Raw genomic sequence first — 21,026 nt, forward strand, 5'->3', positions numbered from 1 at the left:
AACAACCCCGAGGTCAATGAACTTTGGTTGAAGTTAACGTCCTTTGGTAGAGGTAGAGGTCAATAACCCTTTTGTTTACCTTTAGAAAAGCCAACAACACTTTATGGTAGAGTTCAATAACCCTTTTGTTTACCTTTAGCGAAGACAACAACCTCTCGGTAACAACTCCGCTAAAGTAAACAAAAGCGACCACACTAAGGGTCATCAATATCTAAGGACGGTATCGTAAACCATATAGCACATGAAGATCCAGATCTGATCCCAGCGACTATTTCCTGTTCTCAGAAGAAATTTTCATCGAAGTGGAAGAAATTTTCATCGAAAGAAAAGGTGATCGAAACTGAGGTCTCTTTCGAAGCAAAGGTATCGAATAGTTCAAGGGTCGCTATAATCAGTGTATAATTCTTGAAGGGAACTATGTTAATTAAAAAAAGGAATTTTGCCCTTTTTTGTGTTTTACTGTGGGGCCTTCGACACTTCCTGCCATGTGTTAAAAACTTGGTGTTCAGAGTATAAAAACTTTAAAGCTCGACTAAATGTACCGAAATAAGGTAATACTGAACTCCACATCTCCAACAAAAAATTTCACGTTAATACCAAACTATTTTTGGATCAACAAATCTACCTCAAAGCATAACAGAGTTTGTATATGTAGGTTCTTTCTGCGAGCTCCGCACCTTAAACCGCTCCGTTATTCCTCAAACTTCGGCTACCTTAAATTTTTTTTTAATTCCGTCACGCCTCTTCTCTATATAAAACGTATGTACAAAAGAACGCTATAAATGATGCAAACAAAAAAAGATGGTGAACAATTTGCCAACTGCCGCAAACAGTAAATAATACGAATATAATTTTCGTTTTTATTCTTTCTAACCTGCGGCACTTGATTTTAATGATTTTTAAACTTTTCTACTTTTAAAATCAAGCGAAATCAACCAAGCACAGCGGTTGGTCTCATCAGTGCGCGCAACGACATGGCGTGTCGTAACAAAAAAGCAATAACAATTACATTGCCCACATACAGCAACAAAATCGCAACCCACACAATAATAACAGAAACAAACAGGCACGTCAAATGCCAAGCTATTATGTCATCATTAGTGAGCACCGCACTTGACTTCCGGCTGAAGGGCTCGCCATATTGCGTAAAAATTGTATAGACACCACCAATTTGCGGTGGCCGCATGTGCTTGGCTGTGTGGGCTTGTGTGTGTTCGCAAAGGAGTTTGCGCCTGTGCGTATGCTTACACATCTACCGCCTTTTGTAGCTTTTCAAACAAACTCTGGCGCATTGTTGCTTGATTTGTTTAATATTTGTTGTTGCCGTTGCCTGTTATTCGCTTGCGTTCTCTCTCTGTGCCTTTTTGTCACTAATAAATGTTTGCTTGACTGTTTGGCGCAACTTCGTTTTGCGGTTTCATTTTACTCTGCCACTCAAGTACTTATGTACATCTATTTGTATGCATATAACTGTATATGTATGCATGTATGTGTGTGTGTTTGAACGATTATTAAAATGTTTGCTACAATATTATCCGTTTGGAAAATTGTTACAAATTGTATTTGTGCTTTGAGGCATGGAGATCAAAATAATTTGCGTGCCAATGTGAGGAGCATAATTCCTCATATTCTTGTAATTGAGGCAGTTGTTGTTGCTTTTAGTGTATCGCAGCAGGTTGTATGGTGAATTTGTTAACGATTTTGAAAAATTTCTGTATGCTTTCCGGTAATTATGACTTGTGAGCAAATTTCTTCCACACAAGTTTGATTTTTGAGTGCTTCTAGCCCGAGTTATCATTCTATCAAAGGATAGAGCTTCACGACTGAAAAAATTCCTCTGCACGTTGGAAAACACTTCTTGATTGATTCATAGGATAATCAAGCCCCTAAATAACTCCGTAAACTACGAACTTCCGACTTCAGTAACAAACTGGGCATTGATGTCCGCCACTGTGCGGCTAATAGGTAACAAGGTAAATATATTAAATAAACAGTTGTTCAAATACGAACACGGTTGTTGGAATGAGAAACCTCCCTAAAGCCGTAGAGAGAAAATCGATGTCCGGAGATGATGGTTGTGAATTGTTGGAGAGAGAAATATGAGCCCTAGAGGAATTGTACCCAATCTCCCATCTCTCAACGTGTCTGATCCTCCTTTTCATCCACAAAAAGTTTTCCCCTGCTCCATATATCCGCCTTTTTGACCTCCGAAAACTAATGGTTTCGTTTGAAGCTGTACGTAAGGATCCTGAAATGTCGTTCCACAGTTCCCTTATACCGAGTTGCTGATGAGTGCCCTCAGAGACCAGGAGTGCAAGTCGAGTAGAAACTCGTTCGGCTGTTTGTTGTGATTGCAGCTTCTCGACGTCGAACCTTCCTTGTGTTTATTGACGTATGTTTTTTGCTACACAGAGGCGGGTGCGTATCTTGGCTGCAACAACATAGTGATCCGAGTCGATGTTAGGACCTCGGCGCGTACGCACGTCTAAAATACTGGAGATGTGTTTTCCGTCTATCATAACATGATCGATCTGGTTGGTGGCTTTTCGATTCGGAGACAGTCAGGTAGCTTGAGGAATATATTATATGCTGAAATCTAGTACTAAAGATAACCATATTGCGGTGCCCGGTGAAGTCGATCAGCTTCAACCCATTTGGGTATGCTTCATTATGCAGGCTGAATTTACCGCCCGTTGTGCCAAAGATACCTTTTTTCGCTCACCCTGGCGTTAAAGTCACCAAGTGCGATTTTTACATCGAGGCAAGGGCAGTTTTCATAGGTGCGCTCCAAGCATTGATAGAATTCATTTTTGGTCACATCGTCCTTCTCTTCCACCGGAGCGTGGGGGGCAAATCAACAATATGTTGAAGGACTTCGCTTTGATCCGGATTGTGGCTAGACGTTCATCCACCGGGGTGAATGCCAGGACTCGGTGACGGAGTCTCTTTCTCACCACGAATCCCACACCGAATTTACGCTCCTTAAATGACCACTGTAGTAAATGCCACAAAGACTACTCGTTTCAGCCCTTGTCCCGTCCATCGGACTTCTTGGCCGGCGGTTATGTCAGCCTTTACTCTTACGAGGACATCAGCCAGCTGGGCAGCCTCACTTTTCCAATTAAGGAACCGTACATTTCAGGTGCATGCCCTTAAATCGTAATTCTTAATACTATTCGTCTCAGTCCTTGTCCCGTCCATCGAACTTCTTGGACGGCGGTTATGTCAGCCTTTACTCTTACAAGGACATCAGCCAGCTGGGCATACATTCCAGGTGCATGTCCTTAAATCGTAATTCTTAATACATTTGCAGTGGTCGTCATGTAGAAGGGGTCTCTCATCCGAGGCTGTTGTTTCCTTTTCATTAGGGGCATTTCTTACGTGGCGGATCTCAAACCCAGCGCACAACCCTGGGGGGGGGGGATGATTCGCCTTCCCACTTTAGCTCGCCTTCAAACGGATGTTCTTTGCCTACCCAGAGTATACTTGGGTCTAAGACTGGAAGTCATGAGCTGCTTGAGCCATATGTAAAATAATCGTTTCTACCCACTCCCAAGTGATTGGCGCTCAGAGAACTTTCCTCACTTGCGTGAACTTCTACACATGACTCCATCCTCCAAACTTTTCACAGATAAATATTAAGATTTTCCTGAGAAGTAGCAACACTAATTGCATATTTTTTGGTAGGCGGAATTCATATACTTTTCGCCATTTGTCAATGGAGTTAATCTAACGAAGAAAGTGGTCGAAGCGTTTTCTTATAAATAATACAGTTAGGGATTAGAGTTCAAGGTTTTTAGTGAAACGGCTTATTAATTTTTTAAGCTGTCGGTTGCTATATGGTGTCATTTCTCATGAAGTCTCTTTAATTTGAGTCTCCGAAAAAGCCCGTAAGATGAGAAACGGCTCTCAGATTAGGACTTTTTTTCTTATAAAAAGTACAGTTAGAGACCTCAGTTCGATTTTTTTGAATTATCGCTTGTAAGCTGTCATTTATTATTAGCTAAAGCTCTCTTTATAGACTTTAATATACAAATTATATCTTTAAATACAAATTTTGTCTGTTCTTCATAGAATAAGTAGTTTGAAATCCGCTATTAACAGCGTTTGATCCTAAGTAATCCATATATTACCTTTCTCAATCATTAGCATAACTCGAATATCGAAGCAGCTCAGCGCTATTTTGGCTATTGAACGCTTTGAAAACCCTTCACTTTGATATATTTTCCACATTATTATTCAATATATTCACTTTGAGTGAATTTTCCAATTTCATGGTACATTTTCTAGCCGTAATCGATGACGGTCGACGCATAAAAGGCGGATAAAGCTGCAAACAGCGCGACTGTTTTGCAAAGTTTACGGCTTAACCGTTTGTATTATGTTGCCAGCAATGCAGAGTTTATGAATGCATTTCTGCGCGCATATTTTTCAACATTTTCACTACGCCAATTTTATTACGCATTATTATGTTTTTTTTTTCATCAGCAAACTGCAGATAATTTGCAACATTAAGCGCTGATTTATACGCCACATTTTTCTCTTAGTTTCCTTCTACTTAACATCTATTTTGCGCGCTGCCTTGTATATGCATACATATATATGTATGTATATTTTCCGTTACTTTTTTGTTGCTGCGCTCATTACAATTTATTTCCAATTCACCTGCAGTTGATTTTCACTGATTTTCCTGGAGCATCCTTCAGTTTTGCTGCTTTTAATTAGCGCTTGGCGTAGCCTCGCATTGCATTCATTTTGCCCCGCGCAATTTCTATTTCAGAACTTTTTCATATACACATTGGCGCCCCACCGCGCGCATCAATTCACGCTTTTCAGCGCGGTAGTCGGCAGTCGGCACTCGACATTCGCCATTCAATTTGCCTCGTTTAAATGTGAAAAGTAGTAAGAAAATATCTGCCAAAGCCATGCAATTTTTCTACACCATTTTATTTTTATGTTTGACAGCTATACATATGCACACATACACATACAAAGTTACGTAGTATGCATTCGATTTTATTTACAAGTGGCTTTCACTACGTTGCAACCCTGCGTTTTGCAATTGCATTCACTTTACCGACGTTCCCATTCCATTGAAGCGCGCAAGCATCGCATTGCGGTGTAAATATGCATGAAAATGTATCACTGTGCGGCTTGTTGTTGTTGTTATTATTATTGTATACTGTTGCATTTTTTATTGTGCAGCATATATAATTGCATGCTTGTTGGTTGTTTTCCAGTTGGCTACATTTTGTATCTTTTCCATTTTAGAAGTGCATTTTTACAAAACCATTTTTTTTTAAAGAAAAAGGTATTCATATATAACATATACATATACACCTATTCAGCAATTTCATGTACAATTATGTATAATATTCATATAAGTAAAAAATATACACACAAGCCTCATAGAACCTCAAAGCGATGTAGAGTAAGGGCGGCGCGGTAGGCGGATATTGCAAATGTTGGTTCTTCAGTAGTATCCATTGAATGTAAATACCTAACCCTACCTTTTGGTTGACTTAAATGTTACTTTTACATAGAAAAACTAGAAGGAGGGAGTGGAAAGGTTTGACAACTTAATGCGAACGCGGTTTCCACATTTGGAACCGCTCCATCCTTCACTCAACTTCAGTCAATCTTCTTCTTCTTTATTGACGGGTTATAGCCAAGTTTACAACAGCGCGCCAGTCATTCTTCCTTTTCGGAGAAGAATTGGAGATTCCAAGATTCCAGGTCCTTCTCCACTTGATCTTTTCAACGGAGTGGAGGTCTTCTTCTTTCTCTGCTTCTCCCAGCGGGTACTGTGTCGATTAATTTCAGAGCTGGAGTGTTTTCATCCATTCGGACGACATGACTTAGCCAGCCTAACCGCTGTACTTTAATTTGCTAAACTATGCCGAGCTCAATCTAGAAACCTTAATTATAACGTTCAAAAAAATATCAAAGTTCAGCAGATTTTCATTGTGATACAGTTGAAATTGACAAATTTAGAGTTGACCCATTAAATTTTAGTAGATCCAAGCTTTTTTTCCGAACTTCCGCTGGTAGAAATGCCAGTCAATGCTATTGTCGAACCAATCACACTTTGCAAGTTGAGAAAGAAACTAATAACGAGTATACTTGTACTCAAAGAACCATTTGCAAGACTAATTTAAGAATTGACCTAAACGTAGATTTGTACATCTGGTTGATTCATAGTGTTATTGAAATCTTAACAACAGGAAAAAGCCATATATACTGTATTAGCTATCATAACAAAGAGGTAGCCTTGTAACTCTGGAACTTTACCATTAAGTAACAGGCAATAGCCATTAGCCACGGATTACCTATCGTTTCTACATATGAAACGACCATTGTAAACCCTGAAAGCCTTGGAAACTACAGGTAGCGAAAGAAACCGTTGTAAACCCTGAACGCCTTGGAAACTACAGGTAGCGAAAGATTACTTGAATACCATGCTTGGGAAAGAATATCAAGAATAGATCGAAAGGTTTCCTCATATCTAAAAATCTCTAAAAAGCCAATGTTGCTTGACTTTTCGAAGGTCTGCTTAAGGTTATTTAGACTTCCATAGATCGACAGAAGTAGAACTAAGATTCAAACTTGGAATGACAAACAAACAGACATACTCTAGTTACTTTTTTGGGATCCTCTCTAAGTTCTCTTGTACCAACATGGCGAGTTTCTGTGCTCTGAGCTTCTATTAGACTGTACACTTAGAAATTATAAGCATGATCTTATAGTATTAACAGATTTTATTCATATGTACCATACAGGCTTTGACATCTTTTAGAACTAAGTTACTGATTCAGTCGATTAAAACCGGCACCAGGGTGGTCCGTGTTTCCAATCTTCCCTATAAATAAAAATAGCTTGCGTAGAATGTTGTCATGTCGGTTCTTTAGCGGCAAGACTTCTGTAAAGGCATTACACCTCTTCATTTTTGTGAAGAAAGGTTTAAAACTTCTAACAGCAGAATATTTTCGTAGACGTGGTAAAACAGTTAAAAAATTTTCCCTTCGATAGAGAGCATTAAATATCACATCATATTTCTATACGATCTCCATCTCGCTCATATTTAAAGACCACTTTTTGCGCCTGCACGCACAAGTGGCTGAAGACTGTAAAGTATTTCTCACTGTTCAACACTCAGCCCAGACCAACGCCGCCTCACTTGAGTGCCGCAATCACAGAAGCTGTAGAACTTTTAATGAAAAACGTAAAACCGCAAATAACCAACTGAAAACGCTTTTGTTTTTGTAATCCTTTGTGGTGCATGTAACAACTTTTTATGGTTGAAATAATTTTTTAATCGGAATAAAGTGTATACAAAAGATTCAACGAGAAATGTGTCTGGTGGTGAGGGGGAGGAGAAAAATTTTAACTTGTGCATTTACCAATCGAATGGTAACACCAACCATTTTATAGTAGGAAAGGAAAAGTTGTGGAATATCTCTTTGGTGGAACTAATAACCACAAAGGGGATAAAGGTGTATAAAGGTGCGTTTAGCTACTGGATATGTACCTAATAATGAACACGTATTTCGCAGGCTTTGTGGATGTCTTTCTTTTTTTCAATAAACTTACGGCTTCAATAGAGACCTTTTTGGCAGATAAGTCTTCATTCCTCTTCGAGATATTAATTTTTGTTGAAAGGTCTTCAAGTTAAATGCACACTAAATCAGAATAGCTTGAGTCGAGTTTGGAGCGTAAAAATTAAAATTTTTTTTTTGCTTTTAAAACAATTTTCTCTTATCAGTTTATTGTCGAAATGTCAGTTTCTTGGACAATTCATGCGTTTTAGCTAAGTTCCACACCATCAATTTAAAAGTTTTCCTACACTTTTCAAAGGTCTTCAAGTTTTCCCTATTCTAAGCACTAAATTAGAATGGCTTGAGGCGACTTACTGATTTTTGAGCGCAGATTTTTTTTTTTAGTTTTAGTTATCGAATTTTGATCCAATTTTCAGCCAATGTCAGTCAGTTGTCAAAATGCCAGTTTGGTGTAAGTTTCGACTAAGTTTCACACCATCAATTTCACAGTGTTACTAAACTCTTCAAATAACCTAAAAATACCCATATCACTAATAAAATTAACACTCCGTTCTTTTAGGTGATGTTTTTTTATTTTTATTCTATCAATAACAGCAATTAAATTTATTTTTTCTTATACTGATTTTTATTACTTTCACATTACATCAACTTCTATTCGAACCATACTTTTTTGTGTAAAGTAATCTTGATTTCCGTTTATTTACGATTAATTTCGCATAAATATTTATCTTCATTGCACAGCAACTTAAAGTAAATAACACATATTTACAATAAAATTAAAGCAAATAACAAAAAAATACAAAAAATTCGCTTAGCTAAAGTAAATTTACACTAATTGCGTCGGCTGGCTTACAGCGGGCAGCCGTGCACGTAGCCAACATTACGAAAGATCGCCGCTGCCGCTGCAGAAGTAAGAAAATTGCACGGATTCGTTGAGCTAAAGGTCGATAAGCCCGTCGGGCAGCAGCCCAGCGTTGCGCCAGACGTGCCATCGCTAACAAACTCTTTTTCCAACGTCGCCTGATGGCGCAGCTGTTCGAGACGCAACTGATTTTGACGCTTCCACTTCGTGCTGTTGGTAAAAAGTACACAATGAAGAATAGAGAGAAATTGGAAAATCTTTATAATAAGAAAATAAAAGCAATGAAAATAAAAAAGAGTTGTCGGTGACTTACCGTCTATTCTGATACCAAGTTTTCACTTGCGTTTCCGACAAGTTGAGCGTCTCTGCCACATCGCTGCGATCGGCCACCGATAAATATTTCTGACAACGGAATTTGCGTTCGAGATAGGCGAGTTGCGCGTGTGTGAAGGCAGTGCGTCTTCGGCGTGGCTTGCGTCCACCCTTGTTCAAATTTAAGCCCAGCTTGCTGTGATGCATATGATCACCGCCGCCAATACCACTTCCACCATAGCCGTGTGTTTGCATGTGTGCAGTTTGTATTTCCAATTGATTATTGGTGTTTGATGTCGCATTGCTGTTGGTGTTACTGTTCGGGTTGCGATTAGCGCCGCGCTCATCGGCATTTGGTGAATGTTGATTTGACTCCACGCTGGACTCGTTGACCATAAAGTGTAATTGCGCACTGCTATTGGCCGCCGTTCCATAGTGATGACTGTGTAGCATATCCGAATCGGGCGAGGAACGATCCTCGATGTCGATTTCTGAGTTCTCATCGGACAAATCGGAATCTGTTAGAATAGAATATAGGAATTTGTTGATATTTGAAACACTTTTCTTAAAGGTAACACTTTAGTTACTGAAACATTATAAGGATAATGACTAGAGAATATGAATATTTTGATTTAGAACTTTTTAAATGCAACTATCGGCCGTACAGCGAGCTTGACTCGGCATATGTATGACAGGTGGACCAAATTTTTGAGAATTTTGAGAAAAGCGCTATTAACCACCTTTAATCAAGTAAGTCGTAGGAAGCCTTTCTAGCTTTTCTTATTATTAATCTGATCGATGACCAGAGTTATTAAGGCATTAGCTGCATATGAAAAACTCTGAACTCTAACTCTGTGTGGCTGAGTTCAGGCCACCAAGGACTACAGCTTGGAGAATAATTGACAATCTACGACCTTACGTTAGCTGTGAATACCTAATAAGTAACCCTCTCAAGATCAAGAGCGATAGGTGATGAATTTCCGGTGATAACCGCCTGAAAAAAGAATTGAAAGAAACACCTACACATCATGAGACGAAAACATTATCTAAAGTGCTTTACAGGTGACCTTCAACAAATAAGCAATGATGTCTTGAAATTAATCCAAATTTATACAAAGAAAATTTTAAAAGTAAGCAAATTTACAAGTAAAACATTTTCAAGCTTTCATGGAGCTGATACAGCTCCAACTTTTTTGATGAGGTTTCGGAAAACTTAGCAAGCGAAATGGGGGTAGATCGCATTTTGTGGCATTCCGTGTCGCTAGTAGAAGGACTTTTACTACATTCGCAATTTTTATTTTTTAAACCCAATAAAAAATTTATAAATTTTAGTAGAGAAGCAAATACGAACTGAAAGGAAGTCAAATTTCGTGTGCAAACACAGCAGTTGCAATCGACATTGGTGCCAGGCAGCGCTGTGACGACAACCGCTACTTTGCTCATTAGTATCCCGTTGTGTTGCTCGTGTAAACGCTTAACCGCCCAAGCAGAGTGCAGCAACGTTCGTCAGTATAAAAATAGCGCACATGCGGCTAGTCATATGAATGTGCTTTTCCTTTGGTAGACGCCCACGCAAATAAAGTCAACATATAAACAAATATATTTCTATATTAGATTATTGAATATATACATATCCGAGGCTCTTGTGCCCTTTTCACTGGGGACCAAAAGCTCCGTCAGGATCGGGAAGGATCTCTCCGATACCAAACGAGGTTTCAGGCAAGACGACCCTCTGTCGAGTATTCGATGCAGTACACGCCGAAAGAAGACCTTCACTCTGTTGGAAAGACCAGGTGGAGAAGGACCTGTGTTTGCTCGACTCAGTATTCTTTGAGCACGCGTCAAAGATGGACACCAGAGAAGAGAAACTCGGAATCGCAACAAAATCGATTAAATTATGAAGCGGATGGTCATTGGTGGTGAAAAGTGGGCCACTTACGACAACGTCAAGCGAAAACGGCCGTGATCGAAGCGCTTTGAGCCGGCACGAACACTGGCCAAGCCCAGATTAACGATCAGGAAAGTTTTGGTGTGTGTTTGGTGGGATTGGCAGGAAAGCGTTTACTAAGAGCTTTTCCCTATGATCAAACTCAACACCATCTGATGGAAGCAATTGCCCAGAAGCGGGCAGCTTTGACCAATAAGAGAGGAATTATGTTCCATCTGGACAACGTAAGGTCACAGACACCGATAGTGTCTCGCCAGAAGCACTGGCAGCTTAGTTTAGAGGTTATTATGATTCTAACTATTAGTACGGGCTCTGCATCAATTGCTTACTACCGGTTCCTTTCTATGGCGAAGGATTTTGTTGATGAAAAATTCGCCTCAAGAAAAGTTTGTGCAAATCGACCATCCCAGACTTTTGTCAATGGGCGAGAAGTTCGGAAGTTTTCGGTACAATCGTACTATAATTTCTAGTGCGTAAAAGTGTGAACCTGGATTAAGTTATTTACCTACGTTTTGGGCATAATTCTAGTTATTACAAATGTGTATTAAAATATTTTTGAAGTGGGCAAACTCACTAAAGCCGCTACATTCAACCTACCAAAGCCTGCACATTTGGCTTTGCGCACTTTGGCCCACAAAACAATGCGAAAAGCAATAAAAAACTTAAATCTAAGAATCCATTAGGCAACACTTGAAGTACCTAGACGAGCTCGTGCTCTGCCACTTATGTCTACATGTAGTTATAAATTGGTGCATCTCAGCCTTTTAACCTCTTCACATTGACTTTGACTGCCTTAAATCAGCCGCAATTTGTGCACAAAAAAAAACCTAGCAAAAAAAGTTATACGCGTATAAAAAGCAGCAACGTTTTATTTATATCCGCCGGAGATATGTGTATATCCTGTGGATGTAACCCTAAAACCTAAACATAGACACTCATTCATGCCCTCGCTTATAGATATGTACAAGTATATGTATGGTAAGTGGACATGTGTACACGTACTCGTCGTCGAAGTATATCTACTGCGCCACTCACCGCACCGCAGGCTGATTATATTCACGTGCCGTCTTGATAGTCAATTCAATTGTTGCTTCCTGCTGGAATTTTTTAGCTAAAAGCGTTTTTCGTTTGAAGCCACTCGTACGTATTCATTCTAATTTTAACGAAGTCGAGCAGCCAGCGAGTGAAGGCAAGCAACTTGCGCTTGCAAAAAATGCGTAGGCTATCACGTGTGTCTGCCGCGCAGCAGGACAGCAAAGCTATATACATATGTATGCTTATTGCTGGAAAGCTTGCGTATATAGTTAAATATGTGTGTGTAAGCATTCTGCTATAGACTCGATAAGTTTCATTTTAACCCCTATTTACAAGTTAGATTTGAATGTGTTTTCTTTGCGTTATCTCACCTTTGATTTTTTTGAAAAAACTTGTGTGATGCGCTCTCAAGACACATATGCTTTATGTACTTATCTGTATAGCTATACATTACTACCTCATCGGATTCTTAAGCATGATTTGAAAACTTTTTAACTTTTTTATAAATATTTTTTATTACAGATTTACTTCGGCAAACCCCGTAAGTGGATTAATGAAAAAAATCGGAGCAGAAATGTGCAGCAGAAAAAACTGTAGACTTGGTAAGTAATAAAAGAATTTATTTTAATAAATTAGTTTCGATTAAGTCGAAAAGTCATAGTAGAGATAAAAAAAATTCCGTGAGCGTTTTCCAAAATTCAGAAGTGGCATAATAAAAATTAATAAATTTTGCATTATAATGCATTAATTTGGCAGAATTAGTCGATTTTGTCTCAGAATCATTCCTAAAAGTGTTAATGACTGCTTAATGCTATTGCAAGGGTTAAAAAATTGAGGGATAAAATCAGAAACTCGTCTAAATCGTAACGACAGTAATTACAAAGGACCTACAACCAAAAATAATTTGGTCAAATTTAAAAGAAGTTTACCTTCAATTTGAAAAAAGGTCCAAACTCGGTTAGATTTTTCTGTTTGCTTTAGAGTTTAGGTTATGTTAAATTTCTGATCCCTCCAGATGGCGCGAATCACACTTAGACTGTTACTGACAATGCTTTGCGAAGCTAGATAAAAAGCTTCTGTAGTTCAGCTATCAGCTATCGGTGAAGCGTGTTTAATTTATCACAAATCTGCTTAGATGCTTTATTATGTCTAAAAAGTATGAGATCCGTGTGTTTTAGCCTTCCTTTGATAAAGATATTCGTTGAGATGGTTCTATCTCATCTTTTTCCAAGCAGCTGTTGTTATTGGTATTCAGTCGAATTACCAATCTTATGTCCAGTGTCCAGTTAGAACTTCTACAACCATTGAAAGTTGCATTTTGCTTAGAGCGAAGAACTCATTAGACCTCTTACGATTTATACTTGAGGGACCTTGCGACCGTACAGCTCCTTGTAGTTGACCAACGCTCACTGAGCTGGTCTGATGCCCTTCCATCCAGTAGTGGGCCGCAAAAATTATGAGTGAGATTGAATTACCTGTCTTAACAAGCTCAACAGCCTTGCAGTTGCCTGCAATACCGCTGTGTTCAGGCACTTTAAGTGTATAACTTACATTTAACTGGTGTCGTCCAATTTACTAGATGTACTAGATTTGTCGACACAACACCATAAGGAAATCGGGTCGCTATACCTTTTATATATATACCAAAATATTACGGTTTCAAAATGTATAGAATTCTTAAATTTTATACTTAGTGTATAATACATAATTTCACGTTTGTAATATTCCTACAGGGTGTTACACATATGTGTGACATTTTTTATATATCCTTATTTTATTACCATTAAGCTTTTCCGCTTGACATGTTCCTGTTAACATGGCTTCAATTGAACATACTTGAGGTTATTCGATTTTGATTGTCATAATTTGAACAAAAAGTCACGTTATAGCACTAAACAAGCAATTATGTATATATCAATAATAAGCAAAAAACAAGGAAAACCATTAACTTCGGTCACACCGAAGCTATAACACCCTTCACAAATAAAATAGTTTTCCATGCAATAATAGTGGTATATTTGTGGTGCGATCTGAACAATTTTTTTCGGAGATTATACCGTTGCCTTGGAAAATAGTCTGTCACAAATTTCGTGACGATATCTCGTCAAATACAAAAATGCTATACAAGTTGCGAAAAAAAAGGTTTCCATACAAACATTTGAGTTTGATCGGCCAGCTTGTTGTGTGACAGCTAAATGCTATAGTTGTCCGATGTCGATGATTCCAAAAATCTCAAATCAATATCTCAAAAATGAGGGACGTTCGCATATATAGAGATAACCAGTTGGACACGGTTAGACTTCTTCTTCTTTTTAGGTGTAGACAGCGCTTACGCGGTTATAGCCGATTTTACAACATGATTCCAGTCGTTCTTCCTCTTCGCTGTTTGGCGCCAATTGGAGATTGAGATAGCCAGGTCCTTCTCCATCTGGTCTTTCCAACGGAGTGGAGGTCTTTCTCTGTTTCCCCCGACGGGTACTGCGTCGAATACTCTCTAATAGCTGGAGCGTTTTCATCCATTCAGACGACATGACCTAGCCAGCGTGTCGTCGTATATCTCGTACAGTTCATCATTCAATCGACTGCGGTATTCGCCGCTGACCATAAATCTTTCGCAAATCCTTTCTCTGGAAAACTCGTAACGTCGGCTCATCAGATGTTGTCATGGTCCATTCCTCTGCACCATATAGCAGAGACGATGAGTGACTTGTAGAATTTGGTCTTTGTTCGTCGAGACAAGAATTTACTTATCCATTTCCTACTCAGTCCGAAGTAGTACCTATTAGCAAGAGTTATTCTGCGTTAGATTACGAGGTTGACGTTGCTGTTTGTGTAAATTCTGGATAGACGAAATTATCTACGACTTCAAAGTTATTACTGTCAGCAGTAACGTGGAAGTCGAACGATAGTGAGTCGCCTTGTCTACGCCAATAAAGAAGAAGAAGTAACGTGGAAGCCAAGTGTCGAAACCCAAGTGCACCGAAAACGGGTAACACGGCAGATAAAGTGAGAACAGTCCACGATCTTGTATTGGCAGACCGTCTTTTGAAAGTGCATGAGATAGGTGAGGCATTAGGCCTCCAAAAACAGCCCAGTAAGAAGTTTTGGTCATAAGAAATCTGTCGGCTCGACATAACTTCACACGAGGGTTTGACACTGTTTAATCATAATTTCTTGATCTTCGAGGTTTGGTGAGAGAGTTGATTACGTAATTACCTTGCTACTTGGTTATTCGAATTTTTTTCGCAATTTCTCCCAAATAAGTAGAAAAAGTTTCAGCGCCAGGTTGTCATTATTTGAGACTTTTGACTGAAGTGCTAATCTAAAATTAATTTTTTAATGTAAATCTCACTGTAAATACTATAATATGCTTTCATGTAAAGAATTTGGCCTTTTAACAACTTTTCACACTGAGCCCAACGCAAAGAGATGCCGCGCATTCATTGCACGGCACTTTCAAGTGTTCATTTTTGTAGGAAAACAAATTTGTAATCGCAATAAAAGCATGCACTCGTCAACGGTTATATATAATTCGCAGTTAAACTTGCAATTAACTCATAAATAGTTTTTTAATTGTTTGAACAATAGGCAGCGTTGCCATTCTGCTTGCGAAAAGCAGCGCATTCAACTTGGCCTGATATCAGTCATGTGTGTTACTCATAATTACCGTTATGGCACTTCTAAAACACACACAAATGCATACACAGTTTCTAAACACAAGCGTATTTCACTTGCCACAAGCGCATATACTACAGTTAGAAATTTTCATGGCAGCAGGCGGAGCGCGTTTGAAAGTGTTGGTTTAACATTTTAATTGCCTACAGAGTAGTAGTGACACACATACATACAAATAAGCGTACCAAAATGCCGCTGTGACTGCATAAGTTGCACTCATTTAAAAATTGCATGCTACTCTCTGAGCTTGCACAACGTCCCGTCGCCGCATGTATACCGCAAATCCACAACAACTCGGTCGGTTTTGGCATCCTTTTTACAAGCCCTTGCTCAAAAGTAGATGCAACCGTGTATGCATATAAGCTATACATATGTTTTTACACTTGTTGTTGTTGTTTCTTTGTTATTGCCAGCATGGCAAAGTGGTTGTACGTGACAAATTGCTTATGAACACGTTAACATTCTCAATTCGACAAATTAAATTATTACCTCGAGCGTTTCGCATTTCTATGCACCGTATGTACATATGTACTTAAGCCTGTATGTGTGAGCGTAGATTAATGTTTTGGCTCGACATTTGCGCCAAAAAGATTTTGGGCCTATTAGCGGGTTTTTGTAGGCGATTATTTTCAAACAATGCAACGCTAATTGGCTGTGAACTATGGTGGGAGCGACAATATTCGCGCATATTTACTATACTTTCATATATCGTAGTGTGGTTGTAATAATTCCATTTGATCTTACTTCGGCCCCTTAGGTTACTAAGTTGTTACAGATCCTAAATTGTATTTAAGAACAGGCTTTAGAAGATATACTAGCATGTTCTATAGAGAAACAGAGAGTATTTGAAGGGACAAAGCTGAGTAGTAGCAGCCATGAACAGTGAATACTCACCAAGTACTCATATCGCAATCAAACACAACTAAATTTTCTCTACCATCTAGTAAAAAGAAATCCATTAATTTTGCATTAAATTTGCATAGTTTACTTAGCATAGTTAGACTAATCTGCTTTGTATCAAATAAGCAGCGTTTTGTTCGATAACTTGTTCCCAGTTTGAAAACAATTTCACAATACCACTCACATAGAAGCCTTTGTCCATACTGACAAAAAACTGGCATACTCGGTTTTCATAAGATTTTCTCGAGGGGAATTTTTCACTAGCAAAAGCATTCGCCGTAGACCGGCGCCAATCCCGAACTAAAAAGTGAATGTATAAGAACCTCCAAATCAAGCTCCTAGATCTTCTGGCGAGTCTCTATCGATGTGTTGGAAGTTGCCCGCTTCTAGGCGTTTGCTACCTTCAGAAGGTCCAACTGCTGACTTGGTTTAAGAGTTTGGCCGTAGGACACCATCAAACCCGTAGCGTTGTTGGACCACACAATTCTTTTCTTATTGGCTACAGCCGACCGCTTCTAGGTGATTACTTCATTCAGACGGTAAAATTTTAGACTGTACAGGTGCGATTAAAAAGACTGGTCATAGGGGAGCAACTCATAATACATACATAATTCCCTGTCAATCCCACCAAACACTTAGCAAAGCCTTCCAGACCGTCACCTCTGGCTTGTTCACCGTTTACTCTGGCTCCCGGCGATTCGACCAAGACGTTGTCGTAAGTGAATAAACTTTCTTCTCTGAATTTTCGGTAACCACCGCCTCAGAAATGGATCGGTTTTGTTGCGATTCCCAGAAAATCAGTCTCTTTTCTTTAATTCGTCTGGCACTCTTACGTTAAACTTCTCTTTGTATCCAGTCTAATTTATATGGGTCCAAACGAGTTTTTGTGAAATATTCAATTGCTAGGCAAACGAAACAGTGCTAACAAGATGGCCCGACGCCACCATTACCATTATTTGTTGGATATTTTCAACAATTTGTCTTCCAGAGCGTGGTGTTTCTTTGACATTAATTGATTACCTCAACGGAATCGTTGAAACCCAAATCAAAATTGGCTGTTACTGTGCGAAGACCATAAAAACTATTCACAATTTCAGCCGCCCGGCTTGAGGTTTCGCCTTAATCCTAAAAGAACTGTAAAATATGGCGAGTTTTCTCTTTGTTGGTGTCGATCTTTGATGCATTCACAAACAATACAAAGTCAAGCAGTTACAAAAATATCTACGAAGATTTTTTAGGTCGAAATCTTGTCTTTTTATGGCCTATCAAAGCTATCTATTGGAAAAATAACGAATTTCTCTAAAATATACCTTATAAAGTGGCTGATAAGTTTTCTGTTGAGGAACAAAATTCGGCAGTTCCAAATGAGGGTCAACACTCGGTTCAGTTGAGAGTTCTCAATAAAGTTTCTGTTTTGAAAAAAATAATTATAATCAAGCATCATACAACTTCTAGGACTCGTACATATGTAATCCCGTTGGATACTAGTGTATCCGGCATCAACGTTACTGATCTTATCGGCTCTGTTAGCAGTTATCAGCCTCTGATAGAAGTTTTTATAGGTAGGAGTAAAATTCTTTTCAACAAACCCATTTATAAATTTTGCGCCTTTTAAAAGACCATGCCTTAAACAAGAAAACGATTAATGAAAAATTGTAATTTTTAATGAAAAAAATTAAGCAATTCAGGTTGTTCAGGTTTTTTCTTTCATGAAGTCAAAGCATTTTCATAATTGAATCTCAATCGGTACAGTTTAAGCTCATTCAAAGAATTTTTAGCAGTTGTGTTGTCTTATAATTTTAGCTTTAAAGCCAGTTTCTTCGCATTTTCGGTAATTTTAAAGTTTTTGAAAGTTGGAACTAGATTTAATAGGGTGTGTACATATGTATATAAGTCTAGGTAACTCCGAATGTACAGTAGTAAAAGACCGATCCTAAAGGATGACTACTCGCCATGGACCTAGCAACTGTACTCCATCCGGTATCGCAAAGGACCCAAAACTGATCTATGTGTGGCTTATTGGCCTACCAGCTTAACTTAACCTAACCTATGTACATATATGACCGACGCAAATTCAAATTCGTTTTTGTTAAACCAAGAAAAATTAAAATAAAAACTTAAATTATATTTTTAAGTGCAAAAAACTTAAAATAAACGTAACTAGCATATTTTATAGAATATTTCTTTATAATAATTAATTCAAGTTCGTCTTACCGCTGTCCGGCGGCGGTCGATTTATTAAATCTCCCAGCAGATCTCGTATTAAAAATGACTTGGAGCTCGGGTGATGCATTTTGCAGCTTAAATGTGTTTATAATAATTTTTAAAACGCCAAAAATTTTATTTTTTTTTATTAATTTCACTTTTTGTAACTTTCAACGTATCAACAAGCGTGTTGTATGCTCAGTCGTCCTTTTATAATTAAATATGAATTGTTTTTTTACTTGAGCTTTTCTTGAAATGTTTCACAGAGAATATTAAAAGTATTTTTACCGTTACACTATCAATTATTGCCACACTTAAATTTGTTCAATTCAGTTTTTAAGGTTTTTTTAAAGAATCATATGATTATACATTGCTTTTTATTCCTTGTCAAATTTATTTTTATTGATTTTCTTTGCACTCGATTTTTTTTGCTAATAAATATTTTTATTTAAATTAATTTAATTTTTCTTAAACTAACTTCCTGTGGTTAACGCGTAACCGCTGCAAATGAAGTCAAATGGCCAACTGATTGTGCCGTTTAATCCGTTTAACGGTTAAAACACCAATGTTACGTACGCAGGATAACGGCTGTGCGAATATGATAGCGCTGCCGCTGATAAAATGAATTAACGCAAATTGTCGGCTGCCAGGACTCTCTTAGCAAGTAAAATGTAAAAAAAAAGTTCTTTAGTATGTGTGCAGAGAAAAATTTTCAACCCGCTGCTGCATTACATTTAACCGTTATTTAATAAAAACGCGTATTAATAGCACATATGTATGTGATACAAACATATGCAAGCGCTCTCTCCGCTATCTAAACGCTTGCTGTCATCCTGCCACGCGCATATTGACAACTGCCATCTGCTCATCTCAATCGCATCCTTATGGGCTTACTCTCATACACGAACACACGTAGTATACTCTCCAACATCCACCCACCCACAGCGGTTATATGTTGGCCATTTTGTTTTTGAAAAAATACCGTTAAGCTCCCGCTTACGCTTATACGCTGCTATTAGCACACTTCATGCCATCTCTTTCACTCTATCATGCACTTGTTCCCAACCCGCCACCCACTCACACGCTGTTACTGCATGTCCTGTGGAGGACATTACATTGCTTTTCGCTGATTGGTCACATATTTAGCAACCCCCCGTAGGTTTTATAAATGTTTTCAATTTTTCTATCCGCACCGCTTTGTAAGCTTGTGTGGCGTGGGCGCGTTTAGCATAATTTCTTAGCATTTTAGGCAAATCGCATCAAGTTTTACTTTGCCAACCTATACATATACATACATACATAAATATATATCCGTTGTCGTTTTTGTATTTTAGAAATTTCGGCTTCGAAAGGCTAACGCTTGCCGCTTAATTAGGCAGCAATTTTGTGGTGAGGGCAACACTTGAAAAGTTTCTGTTGTTGAAGCCATTTTTTGGATTCGTTTTCTTGAGGTCAGACAATATGAAGACTTCTTTACAATCATTCGTTAGATGGAAGCTGGTTTAGTTAAACCGTTAAATTTAATTTGGAAAATCTCTATTGTCAGCAGATAATCAATCACAATTCTTTCATTCTTAAAGGTTTTGCCGCAGGAAGCTGTTAGGTACAGTTTAAAATAGCAGAGTAGTGGATTAGTAGTAAAATTGATAAGGTTAATGTTTGGAGGATAAATACCTACTCTTATGAGTAGAGAAGAACTGGTTGACTCCTCATCGAAAGTACGCTTACACTTCAGCGCAGGCTTAGATGTTTTTTGTGAAACATACAAATACTAAACCCTTATATTACGCATTTTTCCCTTGCCCAGGATGCGCTTTTGCATTACTTCAGGGCAAGGCTTCCAAGATCGACCTAATGCAGGTCAGTTTCTACTCTCCCTGCATCCAGTGATGTCTTTGATTGCTATTTCACTCCCTTTTATTGATGCGAATTCTCTGGAATCTGTGTCGATGTCACCTTTTTTTTAGTGCTTCTCACTTACGAGGCAATTTGCTGCCATTTCGTCGCCGATTATAATTTTTTTTCACTAGATTTTCTGTGTTTAACTACCGAAGCTTGTTTTCTATTGTTCTTCATGCTTCCTTCCATCGGCGGCACTTAAAAAAGTTATGTTTAGCATTGTCTAGTGATTGATCTTGGTAAATACATGTCATATTCTACCGGCGTTTTTGGAAATAACCTTGACCCGAGAGCATTTGTGTTATGTAGCGGTTCACCGACATCTCTATATCTCTGATTAGTGTAGCAGTCCATCTTCCTTTGCAATCCCTTATTCACTTATCTTACAAGACTTCAAATGTAGCTGCCTCATCTGTTGTCTTGCGGATATGCGTAATTCTGTTCCGTACTTTTTCCGTAATCAGGGTTATCTTTTATCCTTTGCGAGTAGATCTATTTAAATAACGCCGCGTTACAATTTAGATAGTGTGATTCGTAATACCTAAATTTTTCGATGAAGGTTTCAAGTTCTCGGTCAATTTTTTTGAAACCATAGCTTGTCTGTTTATAACCTCAAATAAATCGATTTCGGTCG

At 38.4% G+C, this 21,026-nt stretch overlaps 1 protein-coding gene across 1 annotated transcript; it reads right to left on the reverse strand.

Moving 5' to 3' along the window:
- Positions 1 to 8,106: 8,106 nt before the first annotated feature.
- LOC126758599 (barH-like 2 homeobox protein) lies at positions 8,107 to 19,321 on the reverse strand. Its single transcript, XM_050472937.1, has 3 exons — positions 18,503 to 19,321; positions 8,732 to 9,248; positions 8,107 to 8,628 (listed from the first exon to the last, which is right to left on the reverse strand). Exons 1-3 carry the CDS (start codon positions 18,579 to 18,581, stop codon positions 8,406 to 8,408), a joined length of 819 nt encoding a protein of 272 aa, XP_050328894.1. The 5' UTR covers positions 18,582 to 19,321; the 3' UTR covers positions 8,107 to 8,405.
- Positions 19,322 to 21,026: the final 1,705 nt, after the last annotated feature.

Source organism: Bactrocera neohumeralis, chromosome 5, assembly GCF_024586455.1.
Source record: "Bactrocera neohumeralis isolate Rockhampton chromosome 5, APGP_CSIRO_Bneo_wtdbg2-racon-allhic-juicebox.fasta_v2, whole genome shotgun sequence".
NCBI lineage: Eukaryota > Metazoa > Arthropoda > Insecta > Diptera > Tephritidae > Bactrocera > Bactrocera neohumeralis.